This window comes from Ostrinia nubilalis, chromosome Z (assembly GCF_963855985.1).
Source record: "Ostrinia nubilalis chromosome Z, ilOstNubi1.1, whole genome shotgun sequence".
In the NCBI taxonomy this organism is placed as follows: Eukaryota; Metazoa; Arthropoda; class Insecta; order Lepidoptera; family Crambidae; genus Ostrinia; species Ostrinia nubilalis.
In genome coordinates this window covers 14237869-14255691 of record NC_087119.1, presented here as the reverse complement: position 1 = coordinate 14255691, position 17823 = coordinate 14237869, and the positions used below count along the sequence as shown (strand labels likewise).

Here is a 17823-nt window from a genome sequence, read left to right as displayed (position 1 = left end):
AAATTGAGTTAATTGTATCTACACTTAATTTACACCGGTCAATTTAAAAAAGAACTGAATAACTAAGTTAACTGTAGCAATAACTTAAAATTGAAAATACTTAAAAAATAAAAAAATTTCATGCCTAGAATTAAAAGACCGCTTATCTGTCCTATAAATGGAACTTAACCTTACACTTTATGGTAGAGTCGATAGAGTAAACGGAAAACAGCGTTGACAAACATAGACATAACCTACCTAAGTAGGTCCAGTAATGCTTAATAGATACCTATACCATAACCTATACATAGTTCACAGGCCCTGCAACCAGGTGAATGGAGTTTCTGTACATTCGATCCCAATTCCAAAGCATTGATCTCGTTCGTCTCGACTCCGATCCGTATCTCTTTTCAATATTTCTTCACAGAAAACTGCGGAACTTAAGCGCCAAGGCTTGACGTAGCCCAACTGCTTAACTTGGCTGGTTGTTGTCTTTGTGTTTTAATAAAAAAAACATTTCCTGACACATAATTTTAAAATTTAGGCCGCATTTACACGGATCGAGCGCTACAATTTAACCGCTAAACGAGGTAATGATTCATTTTCGTGGAAACACGGTAAATTAAGCACGCTCGCAAAAGTTCGCGTTCTGTGTACTCGCGGCTTTACAAAGGGCTCGACGACATAGCAACGCCCTACGTTTCTATAGCTACAACCAATGATATTATATAAAAATATCATTGGCTACAACAAAGCATGTTTATTTACATCACCTTGGTTTATTTATGATAAATTCATGCGCTTTAATAAATTAAACCGATTAGCATAGCGCCGCAGTTTCATGTATGCTAGGCATGACATAAATCTAATCGTCTGCCAGCTTTGAATACTGTAAGAGGAACGTGTAACGTGACTGCACTCTGCAAACATAATATTACGCGCCATTGATTATAATATTGTGGAATATAAAAATTACTCATAGCTAACTCTTTAATGGCTATCAGCTGTATTAGCCGCGATCTTTACTACGCATTTCAAGTCAACTCGACACGCAATATTATAAACAAGGTTGACAGAATTAAATGTTATGCAATAAGTAGTATTTTAACGATAGCTACTACGTATAATTTAGGAGTAAAATATTTGAATATTATGAAGATTGAAGAGTAAGTCGAAGAAGTTGGGCATTTAATTGATTTTGTCGCTGGGCCACGCAGCGGTCGTGCCTGCCTCCACGCGGCGGGCGTACTACAGCTAGTTTGGGCAACACGCCAATCGATTTCACGAAATAACCACGTTTTGTGTCAAGGGTCTGTTTGTATTTTATTCACACGGCGACAAGTGTCAATTTAATACCTATTCCAAGGACAACTTGGCCCATCATAAAGTGGCCCAATGTACCTACATAAGATATTAAATTCTGACAAAATTACGTCACTAAAAATATGCGGCCTTAAACTTGAAGCTGGAGTCGTAAATGTTTTTGTATAATATAAAATTGACCTCTATGCTGTCGGCGATAAGACGAGGGGGTTACGTTTGCCACTGTGGGCATTATGTTAAGCATTAGATTTTATAATCAATGTAAATGTCAAGGAAATTATTACCAGCAGATTTAGTTCCACTGTATCTTATTTGCGTATAAATTTTATTTAGATAATTATCGTTTATTTATAAATCTAAAAGTCTAATATTATAATCATTTTATTAATAGAAGCTATACCTTTAGTTTCTAACGAATGAGTTCACGGGTGTTCCTAGAATTTTTATTTCCCTTGAGGCTGTAGCGTTCAATACCCACGGCTTTAATATTTTGAATAGCAATTAATAACGTATCTTTCTTTTGTTACAGACAATAAAAAGCATAGCAACATGGCAGATACACACGGGAAGATAGAAGGTAAGATTAATTACGGTTATTTTAACTACCACCCAAAACGATGCATTGGGCCGAGCGTTAAGGCGATTTGAGTCCTCAATGACCTTGGGCGTTTGACCTTCACGCCGCGAGCAACACCCGCGTACCCCGCACCAAAAACTCCGATTTGACACCGATCAAAAATACACGGGCATAGGTAGATACAGAATAGAAGCTCTTTCTTCATACATTACTGCCTATTATTTTAAACTTAAATTGATGAACCTTGATGTCGGTGTCATTTAACTCAGGCGTAAAGGTATTTAATAAAAATAACAAAATCCATGAACATTTTGTACGGGATAACATTTTATTTTATTTTTCGTAAATTTTCTAATGCTTTTGTCGGTTCAGTCGTTCTCGAAATTTGAACAAACCCGACTTTATTACAAGCTTTTATTTAGCTTCCAATTTATGATGTATGTAGGTAATTACATAAATGTTTGTTCGGGTGGAATCTTGCAAGCTGAATTAGTTAGACCAACTTCCTGACGACAACTAGGCTAGATCAAAATTTCAATTATTATTATACCTAAAATTCATCACCTTATAAGAGGATTTCAGTTTTTATCTGCGAAACTTTTTAATAATATGTACGTTTCATGGTTTGGTAATTTAGGGAAGTTTATTTGCACTTAACATGAAAAATATGGTATCAATGTACCTATGCACCTTCAGTGGCAACAACAAGGTCTACTGAGTACCTATAGTCTACTAAAGGCATGAAATAGATTAATTTCACTTAAAATTAAAACCAACTCCAAAACGATGAGTCGTTTCACCAAGTCGTCTCATCAAAAGGTAGGCTGCCACCGACTCCGAAAATGGCTAATTTTGTAATCAGTATCCAAATTTTTTAATAAGCTATAGAAAAATTCAATACCACCTTATCTTAATTTTTTTTAATGTGACAGGAGGAAACGGATCACCTGTTGGTAAATGATTACCGTCGCCCATAGACACCCGCAGACCCAGGGGCGTTACAGGTGTTATTTTTAATTGTGGTATTTTCGCGAAGAAACATATTGAAAATCTAATTCTAGTATGAAAAATATAAATTGTTTTCTTCACGTAAATCGATTAAGTTACAGATTCTGACTAGCTCCTAATTTGGATACTGATTGCAAAGGCCTAGTAAATAAATAACGTAATAATTTTTCTACTTGTATTTATCTAGTGCAGTTGTTTTGGAGTCAATTATAGTTTTTTTACACTAATAGATTCTATTCAGGTAGAAAATAGCGTCTGAGCGCGTCATAATTCAATTGTATCGTCTGACTGCACGTACTCTATGAACAATTCTGACATAAAATCTATTGTCGAACAAAAGCTGGGTTGCACCATCTTACTTCAACTTTGACAAGCGTCAAAAGTCTGTCTAACTCCATACAAAAAACACCGGTTATCGCCAAAGCTACGGTCAAAGTTAGGTCACGTCAGGTGGTGCAACTCAGCCAAAGAAAAAATTCATTTTGATCGCTAATGTCAGTTTGCAGCGAGTGACACAACCTCCCCGTCTGAAGGCCAGCGGCCGACTGCCGCCCGCACCCCGCGAAGGCCCCCTCAACAGCAAAACGTTCGGAATTTATCAAAAGTAAAATTTATGAATGAAAGCCTAATGTTCGATTGAAAAACGCAACGTGTCATTTAAAGATTAAAGAATTCCTAATCTATTCGTGCAAAAATCTTTTAAATTAACATAGCCGTTTTGGAGGAGTAGGGAATTTAAGTAAAAAATCGATGTCCCGTATTTATTTTTTTAATCCAAAACAAAGAGACGTAGCGAAAATTCAAACGTCACAAATGTAGTCCTTGAACTGTTGTATAACATATATTTTTTTCAACTATTTCTATCCAGCGGTAAAAGAGGAGTAGGCTTTACAAAATGCCCATTTGGCGCGGATTGAGGACTCTAATCGCCTTAATGCATTTTTCGAATCCTGACAAAATTAAACCTTACACTTAATACACACGAATCATTCTCACTTAACACGGCATCAGATCTCATCGACTATCTATCTATCTATGTCAGCCTTTGGGTTCGCCTTCGAACATAGGCCTCCTCTTCAACCCTCCACCGTTTTCTGTCCCTGGCCACACGCATCCAGTTCACTCCAGCCTGCTCGTCTCATCGACTAATGTGCCATAATGGCATCTCCTTCATTGAAGCATCTCCAAAAATAATATTCGTGACGCTTCTTTGGCTTAGTAAACCAGCCAGCACTTTGCTTTCTTTCCCAACTTGATTCGCTATGTACCTATGTTAATACTGCCAAGTTATATAAGAAACTTACAATCAGATAAGTAAAGTTGCCAAGTATTTAAGCGATTACTTGTTTGTTCGTGGAATCGAAGCTAAGGCATTTCAGCGATATTAAAGTATCCTGATAGTTTCTATGTTATCGTTACGTATCGAGCGGACGAATCCAAAGTTTCCGACAAGGAAACTAACAGAAACTAACCAACACTTTCGTTGATAAAGTAATCAATAAATGACGAAGACAACGGACGCGACGTTATTTCATAAACAAGGCATCGAACTGGATGTACACGTAAACGTAACTGTCATCATCGTGTAACGAAAAACAATACGCACGTCATTCAGTGTCAAATTTATTGTGATAGCCGCGATAAGAACGAGTTATAATTATGTTTTAACGAAATCTTTTGTTTATATTACGTCTGCTGAGAGTTTCACAGCGCTTGGTAACACGCGCACAGTTATTTCTACGTTAATGTGTTATTAGGACAGTCCAGAACAGGAAAATCGAGTTTCAGTTTCTTTGCGAAATGTCAAAGGATATTATCAGTTGACTGATGTAAACATGTCGGAATCTGTTACAGACCGTCGAGGAGGTTTGTTACTTTTTATTGACTTGAAACCTATTTGGACAAACCTTAGGACAAAATACAATTAAACATCGTTTTAGGGAAACAATTGGCTCATTAAAATGCATTTTCATTAAAACTTTCACAGCTTGCTCTATTTACGAGTTTTGGTATTTCTGATAGAAAAACGCAAGTCCTTTTCAGCCGTAGGTATTCGTAAAAAGACTATTTCAGACAAAAACTAAGCCTAATCGCGATGTGTGTTGCCGGGTCATTACTGATTAATTATTATGTTCGCAGATAACCCGAAGATATTATCTGGGCCTGTCCTGACTAACTCTCCAAATGCGGTGCTATCGAAGACACTCCTGGGCAGGTACAACGACCTGCCCCTGCCAGCTGATAAAATCCTGGCCACGTACATATGGATCGACGGCACCGGGGAACACTTGCGGTGTAAGGACAGGACGCTGAACTTCATTCCAAAAGTACCAAAAGGTAAGAAACGGGACCACAACAATGTTGCTACTCAAAAATATTGATTACACGCCACTGCAAAGTATTAACTACGCTCCAATTTAAATACTCATAGATTAGATACGCACTACTGAAAAATATTGCCTACGCGCCACTGAAAAATAGTCATTACGTACAGAAATATTAATTACGCGCTACTCAAAAATATTGATTACACGCGGCTTAAAAATATTGCATGCTAATCAATTACGCGTTACTTATTCAAAAATATTAAATACACTCCATTTAAAATATAGATGAAGCACGCACCACTGAAAAGTAGGTAGGTATATTGACTATACGCTACTGAAAACGCGCTGCTTAATATTGCTTTAGGTACGCACAACTCAAAAATACTTATTAAATACGAGCTACACAAAAATCATAAATCAAAAAGATGCAGGATATTATTATAATTAATATTTAAATGTTTTTCGGACCTCTGTCGACGTCAAAAGTTTTGTTCAGAAATGTTACACACATTGATTGTGTAGCTATCAACAACCCAGCAACAGCACATGTTGGCACCCAAACTCTTTGTTTTGATTCTTAATTACAAAATAATTGCCGGGAATACCTTTAATTTAGAGAGTGCTTGTTGGGGCGATGATATCGATTTTGTCAAAGCTGTCGACATTATTATTCATAGAATTGCTATTTTCAGGATGGGTACTAAATGTACTAATATATTATTTAAAAAGATCAAGATTCATATTAGTCATTAGGTAGGTACAGTAAAATTTTTGGACTTCGTATGTACAATAAATGAATCACTCTAGCTTTGTAAAACATCTCATAATCTGAGTACATACTTATTTAATACATTATGTAATAGGTACCAATGTTGTAACAATATGCAAATTTCAGTTAAATCAACTGAAATTGTTTATCACAGGCTAGTTTTGGTACCCGCATAAATAAACTATTATTTTAGTCTAAAACCGTTTTGTTAGTCGACCAATTTATCCATTGACGCTAGCCTGGTTTTATTACATCCTCATTAACAATTGTAATTAGCGCAGTTATGTAAATGATTCGACCTTCGACGAATGAGATGTTGGTAAACATTGCCGTGTAGTATAGGTCGCCATTACGCTATTTATGAACTCTTAACATGAGTGTTCTAACATTTGTAGATAAACTAGCACGTGTATTAGAAGAAATGAACGAGAAATTCATGTGCAACGTCAGAAGAAACCTAAAATGGTCGCATGCACTCGAGTTTCTGCCCCCCTACTTTTTCCCCACGGACCTAGATAACGTATACGACGTTCGCTGCAAGCTAAGGGAAATTGAAAATAGGGAAAGCTTTGATGAGAATTTAAAAGGTTTCACAGCAATAATGTTATCCGCAGTCGTAGAAATGTAACTACTTGTATATGTCATATGTAGGTACCTATTTCTCGTCTAGTAAAGTGATTACTCATCATGACGTCCAATCAGTTTCAAAAAGACCTCGTAGATGGAATTTTCTTAGTAGTTGTTATGAATAATTATCTAGTCAGTGGATATAATGTAGCAGTATAGCTAGAATGTATAGTTAGTTATTGCGAAATGCAAAGTAGGACGTGGTATTTGAAGCAGGCTGAAATTGTATATGCTCTTAGCCAGTTATGATACGTGCTATGACTGGCAACAGGATGAATGTACTCATAAACAGTAAACAGCACGAGTCAATGTAAAAGTACCCAATGACATGCGCGCTATAAAAATATTCAGTGAATTTCATGAAGATGCACATTTTGAGTTTTCTTTTTACAAAGACCTTTCGATAGTTACGAATTTAGCCGTATTCTTGATCTGAAAGGTTAATTTTGATCTTAACTATCTGTAGTAGGTAACTAAGTATTTTAAAATGCAGGTTGAGTCAGAATTCGAAACGACCAAAGATCGTAATTTCAGGAATAAGTAGTGCCATAGCCCTGTATTTGTAGACTGCTAGATCAGATTCTTAGAAGAAAGTAATCTTTAGCTAGAAAAGTACCGATAGCAACACAATTTTCCGTTTCGTGGAAACCTGATTATTTCCCCATTTTTAGAGCTGCCCATTTGGAACTTCGACGGTAGCTCCACAGGCCAAGCCGAAGGTCACAACTCCGACACATTCCTCGTCCCGCGTGCCATCTACAAGGACCCCTTCCGCCGCGGAAACCACATCCTGGTCATGAGCGACACCTACAAGTACAACATGGAACCCACAAGTGAGTTCATCCTTCGTTATTTTTTAGATAGAACACGAAGAAAGATAGAAAATATGAAAAGTTTTACATAATTATAGTAATTTAACGTAACATACCATTGTATGATTTGCATGACATACGTGCATTTGTCGGAGTCTTAGAACTTTGTATTAGTATCATAGCCATGTTATCGTAAAAACCTAATAGCAATGTACCGTGACATATTAACGTTTAATACCAAAGTTCATTAGATGCTTTTAACGAAATTGGTTTTCGGTTCTCAGCGTAGGTAAACGAAGCCTGTTTTATTACACGGGGTCACATTCATCTTTTTCCACTTTTAACCTTTGCCTTTCAGCTTTTAGTTAGGTAAAAGCTTGATGTTTACTGACCTGCCGACCCATATAGGAGTTTCGAGGCTCGAGATTAATTAACTAAATGGAAGACAAATGGGTCGATTTCGGCCAGTAAATTATAGTCTGGCTGCTTTACTGCAGTGTTTTCGTCATAGCTTTGAATTGATCGATGATTTTCGACATCTTTTTTCAGGCAGCAACAACCGTGTCAAATGTCAGGAAGCATACGACAGGTGCAGCGATGAAGAGCCGTGGTTCGGTATTGAGCAGGAGTACATCCTGTTGGACTCAGACCTGCGCCCCTTCGGGTGGCCACCAGGCGGCTTCCCCCCACCACAGGGCCCTTACTACTGCGGCGTGGGCGCCAACAAAGTCTTCGCGCGTGATCTTGTAGAGGCACATTACAGGTACCTTTCATTTTGTGACTTACATACTTATTCCTTCAGATGGGGCAATGACTGGCGTTACAACATTTTAAGCACAAGTTTCTGAAAGTTCGGCAACGTATTGGGGTTCTTTATACGTGTTTACATCCATTAGACAAAATATAGCCACTTGCCATTATTAGGTGTACCTAGTTTCGCATTACTGTTTTTCTGAGCAAAGAACGATAAAGCAAAAACAGTCTAAGAATAAACGAGCATAACTTTTCCGTTATTTTCTTTTCGAGATTATACTAACAAACAGATAAATGACCATTTGGATAGCTGTTGGCCTTAATTATTTGTTGCTATAAATAAATAACGTCTTTGTTTACTTTAAACGAGGTCTATCCTTAATCAATTAATTGACAGAAAGGGCAGAAATTGAAATGATGAATTTTAATTTCTGTGACGGGTCTGGGTGTGACTATGTATAATATTTATGTATTTAAAAAAAAAAAGTATATAAGTAGTATATCCGTTAAGCTAGCACCCATAACACAAGCATTAAGTTGCTTACTTTGGGGCTAGCTGGCGCTGTGTGAAATTGTCCAAAGATTTATTATTATTATTATTTATTATTATATTATTAAACAGATAAATGACCATTTGGATAGCTGTTGGCCTTAATTATTTGTTGCTATAAATAAATAACGTCTTTGTTTACTTTAAACGAGGTCTATCCTTAAGGCCGGGTAGCAGAGAAAATGGCGAAAATGAGGTTTTCATTTTTCATTTTTGAGGTACTAAACAGTAAAATTAAAGGCTAAGATTTTTATTGGGCATAGTTGAGGATATTTTCTAGGGCTATTAACGGATGGAAACACGATTTGATGAAGTTGACTCGATAGAATAAATTCCCAAAGTTACCTCTGTTCGTTTTCTATTTATGGTTTTATTTTTAAAATAAGCGATTTGAGATTCTAAATCTTTTACTAAACTAAAGTTCAGAAATAACTTGAGGGCTTTTAACGGATGAAATTTTTATATTGCGTCTTATTTAGTTACTATGTTAAAAAATGTGGAAAAAATCGTCCATGACGGCTTGGACAATCTCAATCAGTCGCGCGGTGGCGCTTACGGAGGACGGACGCGTGTCAGTTTTTTGGCCGTGACAGTTCGCGATTTGTCAATATTTTTGACAATGATGACTTTGATGAGTCACAGTATAATAATATCAGTGTTACTGGAGAAAGCTTAAATTTTTGATAATTAAAAATTATCAATTTTGTCTACCTATTGAAATTTAAATCGTTCGCATCCTTTTAAACGAAGACTCTACTCATGATACATAGTACATTCCTCAAATATGAGACAAAACCAATTAATTAAAATTACATTTTAATAGTACCTACATACAATCGTCTTACACTCTTTAGAAGAGCACACTGACACAAATAAATAATAAAAAATACTGTCTAAGGTCTGTAGCTAAAGGTCTAAGCTGTAAGATAGAAGAATCTTCTAGCCAAAAAGATGGCAGATGCAGCAGATGTCAACGGATTTAAAACTGGAGTTCATATAACTCCTTGTAGACTTGAGTCTCTAGAGCGTCCCTTCCTCCACCATGCGTAAGAATTTTCACAAAAATACTGTCTAAGGTCTGTAGATAAAGGTCTAAGCTGCAAGATAGAAGAATCTTCTAGCCAAAAACATGGCAGATGCAGCATATATCAACGGATTTAAGACTGGACTGGCACCACCTTGCAATGTCATCCTCTCATTGTTATCTGTAATGTAAATTATTTTTAAAATGTATTTAAAAAATAAAATGTTCGTTTTATTATTTCAATAATCTGACCTCTCAACTCAACTACACTACACAAACACCTTTGTTCGCAACTGTACTGACGAAACCTCGATATTATACTGTTCATTTAAGATGGCAAGCTTTTTGCTGCGGTAATGCACTCCAGGTAACCGTGTGTGATGCTTATTGCTCATAGTGATTTTCGATACAGAGCCCCGTACATACGTTATACATAAATTATGGAAAGAAAGCACCCAGACCAATACAAACAAATATGTATGCAATTTTAGTATGATATTTTTATTTATTAATAAACAAAAAGACTGAACAAAATTGATGCGTGTACTGATTAATGTAATTAACCACATGCAAAGCTTTGTGAATTGCAACAACTATAATTTATTATCCAAGCTCTAAATAATCGCTACTACGAGTAACATAACTGATCATAAAATGTTTTTCCAATCGCTCAAGCTCCCGAGGATCTACCGATAGGTCGGGTGACGTAATCTTGAAATTCTTTTAGCCGGCGCGGAACTTCCGGAAGGTCGGGTGACGCCACGCCTCTTTGAACCGTGTTTACTTTGGCAGTTATATTCTATATTTATTCGATTCTAAAATATATTCCCAAAAATTTTGAAAGTTGTTTTAATTTGTATCACTTGGATATGATTTGTATTAGAAAGTGCTGTGAGTGTGACGCTTGAACGGAAGGAAGTCAACCTAACTTAACCAACTGCGTATTTCTATACTGTGTAGCCGCGAGAGCTCTTTGGCGCGCTGTCTTCGGCGAAGTATTGCGCGCGCAGATTTTGACAGCGCGAAATACCTACTTTAGCAGAAATACCAAGCCTTAATCAATTAATTGACAGAAAGGGCAGAAATTGAAATGATGAATTTTAATTTCTGTGACGGGTCTGGGTGTGACTATGTATAATATTTATGTATTTAAAAAAAAAAGTAGGTATATAAGTAGTATATCCGTTAAGCTAGCACCCATAACACAAGCATTAAGTTGCTTACTTTGGGGCTAGCTGGCGCTGTGTGAAATTGTCCAAAGATTTATTATTATTATTATTTATTATTATATTATTAAACAGATAAATGACCATTTGGATAGCTGTTGGCCTTAATTATTTGTTGCTATAAATAAATAACTTCTTTGTTTACTTTAAACGAGGTCTATCCTTAATCAATTAATTTGATTATTATTTATTATACCATTTTCCTTCAGATTTCTACCTTTAGAGGTAGAAATCTGAATCCGTTTTATACAATTCAATAAAAGCAGTGTTTAGACACTGCTTTTATTGAATTGTATAAAACGCACGTAATTATCTCATTTTTCGTTTTTTTTATACTAAAGTCATCGTAATCATAGGGAACTGAGTTTTGTTGGAATAACAAGAATTCCAAAGGCGTATAATTAAAATGTGCGTGTTTTGTGTTCCTGCTAAAAATATGTAATTGTCACTCCAAATAAGGGATAAAATTGGTTCTTTGACTTATATTAAAGGTCGATAATATGCATACTAACTTACGCTGATATATTGAGATTGATTACCTACCTAGTTACTGTCCTTTGGCAACGCGGAACGCATTCCAAATGACTGCTGCTTTACAACCACGACGCATTTACTTCTACGTATGATGAATATGAAAGTTTGTTGTCGATATGCAGGAGCATAACAAAAACAAGTTTTGTTTTTCTTATTAAAGCAGGTATAAAATGTCTCCATTAAAGGTAACACGCCAGATGTTATTAACATGAATAATAATTATAATAAGACGCATATCGACCGAAAAAACAATCAAACAGTTTCTGGACCCGGAACTCGAAGTTTTGAGATAATAGCTAATCATAAAAATAAAAACATTAAGTAAATTCCATACCTAACTTATCGATGACTTATTTTATACAGGGTGTCCCAAAAAGTAGTGTCAAGCCGAAGCCCAGAGGTAGAGCATCACTAGTGCTACCCGAATTACCTACCTACTACTACTAATTACATTACTTACCTACTTTATTTACTTCGCTTTGTAATGAATGCAAGTTAATTCAAATGACTATGTAGATAAATGGGAGCTCGGTGTTAATGTAATTCGGTTTACTGGTACAAAAATTGACAGATTATATTGGCAAGAAGAGTTCGCTTCAAATAGTTTGTGACACCCATAGTGGCCAAAAAGTTGACAACAAAACCTCATTCTTGTGTAACACACACGTGTAGCGAACTTTTTGGCTACTTTGGGTGTCAAAAACTATCTGACGCCTGACTGCAGCTCTGAGCTCCAGCTTCTGAGTAGGTACTGATCTAGCGGGAAGCAAGTCAGATTTTTTTAGGTCAGACAGTTTCAGCCATGACTGTACCTATAATTATGTGAGCTAATTTGAAACCCCCGCGCTGGCAGTGATTAACCGCGCAATGCCGCCAGCTAGCATTAATTATGCAGTTAATTTCCACGGTTCTCGAGGCATGCACTAAGCCCCCCCCCCCCCCCCCCCCCCCGTCATAAGTTCTAAGGCACCCCCTGGGTTAACCTACCGATTCGAAGATTGAAAGAATCACACCCCTTTCCCCCCGTATCATGATATAGACTGCAAACTTGCCATACAGATGCGCCAGTGATTACTAATCTGTGCGACTTGTGTCACCCCCTGATGCTTGGCACCCGGGGCGGACCGCCCCCACCGCCCCCCCCTTACGCCGCTACTGAATTTCGAATATGTTAAGGCCAGTTTCACAGGTTTTTGATAGTTTGTAGCAAATAAAAAGTTAAAAACCGTTAAGACTTTAAAAGTTATAGTTTATCCGACAGATAAGTTTCTAGAAGGTTATCATACACTTTACCGGCAAACGGTGAAACAGACCCATCCCCAAAAGCTCAAAAGATTCTAACATAAGCATATTGCTATCACGACAGTCTAAATATAAAATACGGAACCCTAAAAAATGGCCTTTAAATTTGCCTGATGTCTAAATACAACGTCCTTCTCTTCAGACAGTAAAAAACATTGTCACTTACAGGTGTTGCCTATTCGCTGGAGTCCCAATCTCTGGCACCAACGCGGAGGTCATGCCCTCACAGTGGGAGTTCCAAGTGGGGCCATCGGTCGGTGTGAGCGCTGCAGACGACCTCTGGGTCGCCCGATACATCCTGCACAGGCTGGCCGAAGAGTACGGCGTCATCGTGTCCTTCGACCCCAAGCCGGTCCAGGACTGGAACGGATCTGGCGCCCACACAAACTTCTCGACGAAGAAGATGAGAGAAGAGAACGGTATTATGTAAGTATTTTTTAGATCTTTGTCTGTATCTTCTCATTGATGGATGATCAGGTTGAACACTTCACCACTAAGGAACTGGCTATCTAAACATAACTATGGCGACAGACTTTGATAAGCTAGTTAAGCGGTCTTAAAAGAACTTGGCTATGAATTGAACCTGAGACCTCTGGGTCTTTACTATAGCTATATCGAATACTATTAATGTTACCATTAAAACACAGATAAAGCAGATAAGGTCTGAATAAGAATAGCAAACATTTTTGTTTTTGGTTCCAAAATCGCACCTATTAAAATTAGGTATTTGGTGCCATAGTGCATAGCTTTTAAATGCCGTCATCCGTACATTCTTAGACATGGTTGTAATAAAATAGCGTTACAATCAGAACGAATTGTTTTAACAAAGATGCTCACTTGAGATTACATTGCAAAAACCTTGACTTTACCGGAAAATTATTGTTTTCTATTGTTAGGTTAAAAGATTTGACTTTGTTCAAGACCTGATTACTAAAGGTTGATTGGTTTCACTGTCATTTACATAAATAACTATGAGTAATTGTTATGCTTCTCATTTGTCCGATTTAATAATTAGTAGACAATTATTCGGGGTATTGTTTTTAAACAAAATAATTCAGTACCTACTAACTTCGAGTTCCTCCTATGTTCTTCTGATTAATTTCGTTGCGGGTCCAATGACAGTTTAACTTTCCCCCGGGTCAAACTTCACTGGTTGGGTTTTTATTGCCTATCACTATACAAGTCAAGCTATAAGTCGATTCTGTCAACACAGGAGTTGCAGCTGTGAGAACGAGATGTGGGAATAGCGGGACTATTATTTACTAAAAATTTTCAAGAGCGTTGCAGTTTTTGCTTCTCAAACAGACTACGGCATAACTAAACATTGCAGCATCTTAACCAGTTGTATTAATGGGTGCGATTTTTCAATAGCAGCAGATTGTCGAACTCCTTTGACCTAGTTGATTAACTTGCATCACGTTTGCAGTGAGATCGAGAAGGCGATAGACAAGCTGTCTAAAGTACACATGAAGCACATCAAGGTGTACGACCCGCGCGGCGGGAAGGACAACGAAAGGCGTCTGACCGGCCTCCACGAAACCGCCAGTATTAATGACTTCAGTGCAGGTAAACATCACCATTCATACAACTAAACGTCATTTATCTATGTAGGTAGGTACGGTCGGTGTCAAATAGTTCGTGACACCCAAAGTAGCCAATAAGTTCGCAACACGTCTTTGTTTCAATTGGAATAAGGTTGTGTTGTCAACTTTTTGGCCACTTTGGGTGTTACGAACTATTTGACGCTGACTGTACTAACAATAGCTCACGCGTAGTGAAACAAAATAAGATCGGAAAAACAAATTTTCATATTTACTCAGCAGAGTAGAATAGGTCAACTCCCACTCTTCCCGTTTTGTAGATGCCGTAGATGTCGTAAACCTACATTGATGATAATTTGTTTTGTATAAAAGCATTTAAATCTAATGCGTAGAACTTCTGTTGTCGCAGTACATTTTAAGTAGGTGGAGCAAAATAATACTGCCGCAAACATTGATTGTTATTTCCCTATAGAAATTATATGAGGAACTGGTAAATAAATCAACACAATAATGATTTAGTATTATATCTATTCAGGTAATAATTGATACGCCTACATAAAGTTTGTAAATAAATTTCCGCAGTGGTAACGGTGAATAGCACGTTGAATAAACTGACTTCCTTGATAGTAAATCAAGCGGCCTACAAGACTAACAATGAGATTTTTGTTCCTTATTGAATTACCGACTGCTAATTACATTTACTGATCGATAAAAAGTGTTTCCTACGTTTGTAGGTCATTTCTTTACAATTTCAATCGATGTTATAAACTGCAGTAGCTTATGAATGCGGAACCGTTTGTTTCTTTCGCGACACTGTCGAACGGCTCGTGCTAATTTAAAAATTACAGGTAATTACTTATAATAAATGACGTCTGAACAGTAGCGAGCGATACATCGATCAATAGCAATTATTAATTCAACTTAAAATGTGTCAGCAATAAGCGTTCTGCGAGACCTAATTAAAATGCAATCTATATACTTAGCCATGTTGGCGCTAAAAAGGCTACCGATCAGAAATAATTTAGATTATTACTCTTAAAAGTGTCTGTCGTAGGTCACACCTACTACAGAAGATAAAAGATTAGGATGTTATAGCGCCCAAAAATTAAACTCTCCAACATCTTTACAGGAGTCGCAAGCCGCGCCAGCAGCATCAGGATACCGCGCGCGGTGGCTGAAGAGAAGAAGGGTTACCTGGAGGACCGACGACCGGCCTCCAACTGCGACCCCTACGCCGTGGTCGACGCTCTCATGCGCACCTGCATACTGAACGAATAACACACGAGCCCCGCGCACTATACCACGCCCGCGCGAGCTAGCTAGCACCGGCCCAGCGCCCACTTTGTGCCTAAAAATTACCTATGTACCTGGTCGACACCTCGTTTACCATAAAACCGTCTGTTTTTCAATAAACTTATGAAGCAATGCAAATCGTACCCGCCTCTGCAACGACGCCGTTGCTCGAAAAATGCGATAAATCTAAGCAATGTTCACAATCTTTGCGAAAATGAAAAACAGACTAAACCCTTAACACAAGCAATGTAATAATCGCATTAACAATAAACTAGATAGTGATTCCATAGGACTTCCATGTAACTTGTACCAAGTTATCACGCAGATCTTCCGATAGATACCACGACGATCTACAGTTGAACCCGACAGTTTACGACAACCGTCGTGACAGCACGTGGAGTTAGAGGTTCACGAGATATGCATAATATGCACATTAATAATTAATTAAGATACAGAGCCACGGCAATAATTGTAAATCAGTCCATAGTTAAGTTAAGCAACAGAGGTACTAATAACCATAGCCTTGCACAGTGCCGCACAGTAAATTTTATATTTTTTACTTTACATAATACTAATGTAGTTTTATGTAGAATATAAACGCAAGCGTATTTGAGAGCTATTGTAGCACGCAGTATGGATTAATAATTAGCAATGCTAGAAATTAATTTAAATGAAAACTAATATAATGGCATGGCTAGATTAGAAGCAGGAACTATGCCGAAGCAACACAAAAGCGGGCACGGGTTAGCAGTAGTGCGTTACAAAGGACCACATAAGATATTATTATAAAATAATATTAATACACTAGATATAATTTCTACGAATATTATGTGATATATAAATTTTAATTGTTACTTTTGATGTTAAATAGTTTATTCGTATACAAATAACCACATATCATTATTTCTAACATATTCATTTAATGCCTAGGTGAATAATTGAATTTTAGTCAAGTGAATATTAACCCGAATAATTATTGGAGCAGTTATTTTAAACGATGTTTATTATACTAGTTGCATTGTTAGAGCATTATTTACTGGCAACTATTACGGAAGTTGCATGATGTTAGAGTAATTTATAAATCTTATGAATATAACTGTCATACAATAATATAATAGAGTGTATGTGCTGCGAACTAAATAATGGCCTTTCGTATTTTAGCACTTATGAGATAAATATAACTTACACCAGAGTACATGTAAGCACAATTAATAGATTTGGCTCATGATATATTTATATTTTATTGTGAATTTTATATTTGTTTAGCATGCGTCCGAATGTGGAATGAATTGACAAATTTTATGTCGTTTATGAATATGTTATGATTATAATCAGATTGCGATTGAGATGTTAAGAAAAATAAATAATACTTTGTTGTATGCACCGTGTGGTTTAATTTAAACCTGCCGTAAAATATATTAAAAGAGGGACTTACAGACATACATAACTTATCTGATAAAATATCTAAATCAGTAGAGGATAAATTAAACTAGGTAAGTTGTTAAATAAGAGTCTTAAAATTGATATGTTCAGTTATAAGACACCATTGCGAACGGAGAAATCAGATCCATATGGCAAGCTTAATATTAGCAATTAAACTTTTGGAATTGAACTTGCCAATCTATGCGCACCTGAAGAATATCGACTGATAAAAAATATTCTCAAATCTCATTTTATGGTCAAGTTTACACGAAGGTCAGTGAACTAAGAAAGAGCTGGGACTGAGCTTGAGTGGGCACTATCTGGCATCTCTGGATATAAGTAGAACCACGACGCTGCTGTATTAGGTTCGTTCGTTTCAGCCAAAGACGTCCACTGCTGCAAAAAGGCCTCCCCCAAGGATTCCCACAACGACCGGCCTTACGCTGTTCGCATCCAAGTGCAACCATCGACAGGTGGACGGAACACTGTGACAGACCACTCAATAGACCGTCAGTACCTCTAGCATGAACGACTTTCGTCTTCGAATCGTTTGCGTATTCGACAAATTCGATACTCAACCTTCGAATTAAACGATAACGTGACAATTTTGATTCTCAAAATAAGTTTCGTGCAATCATTTTTCATACTAAGTTCACTTTACGACACGTTCACAAGGGCGCTGTTGTAGTTTTCGTACTAAATCTTTTGATGACGATTCGAATACGCAAACGATTCGAACTCGAAAGTTTTTCGTGC

The 17823-nt window shown here is 37.1% G+C and overlaps 1 protein-coding gene across 1 annotated transcript in view; it reads left to right on the top strand.

The window, feature by feature from the left end:
• The window catches only part of LOC135087048 (glutamine synthetase 2 cytoplasmic-like), a 28239-nt gene extending 11211 nt beyond the window's left edge, over positions 1-17028 (top strand). The window contains exons 2-8 of the mRNA XM_063981898.1: positions 1832-1879; positions 5027-5224; positions 7282-7443; positions 7972-8185; positions 12980-13237; positions 14238-14377; positions 15482-17028. Of these exons, the coding sequence (XP_063837968.1) occupies positions 1832-1879; positions 5027-5224; positions 7282-7443; positions 7972-8185; positions 12980-13237; positions 14238-14377; positions 15482-15630 (1169 nt within the window). The 3' untranslated portion in view covers positions 15631-17028. The remainder of the gene's footprint in view (positions 1-1831; positions 1880-5026; positions 5225-7281; positions 7444-7971; positions 8186-12979; positions 13238-14237; positions 14378-15481) is intronic.
• The last annotated feature ends 795 nt before the right edge of the window (positions 17029-17823 follow it).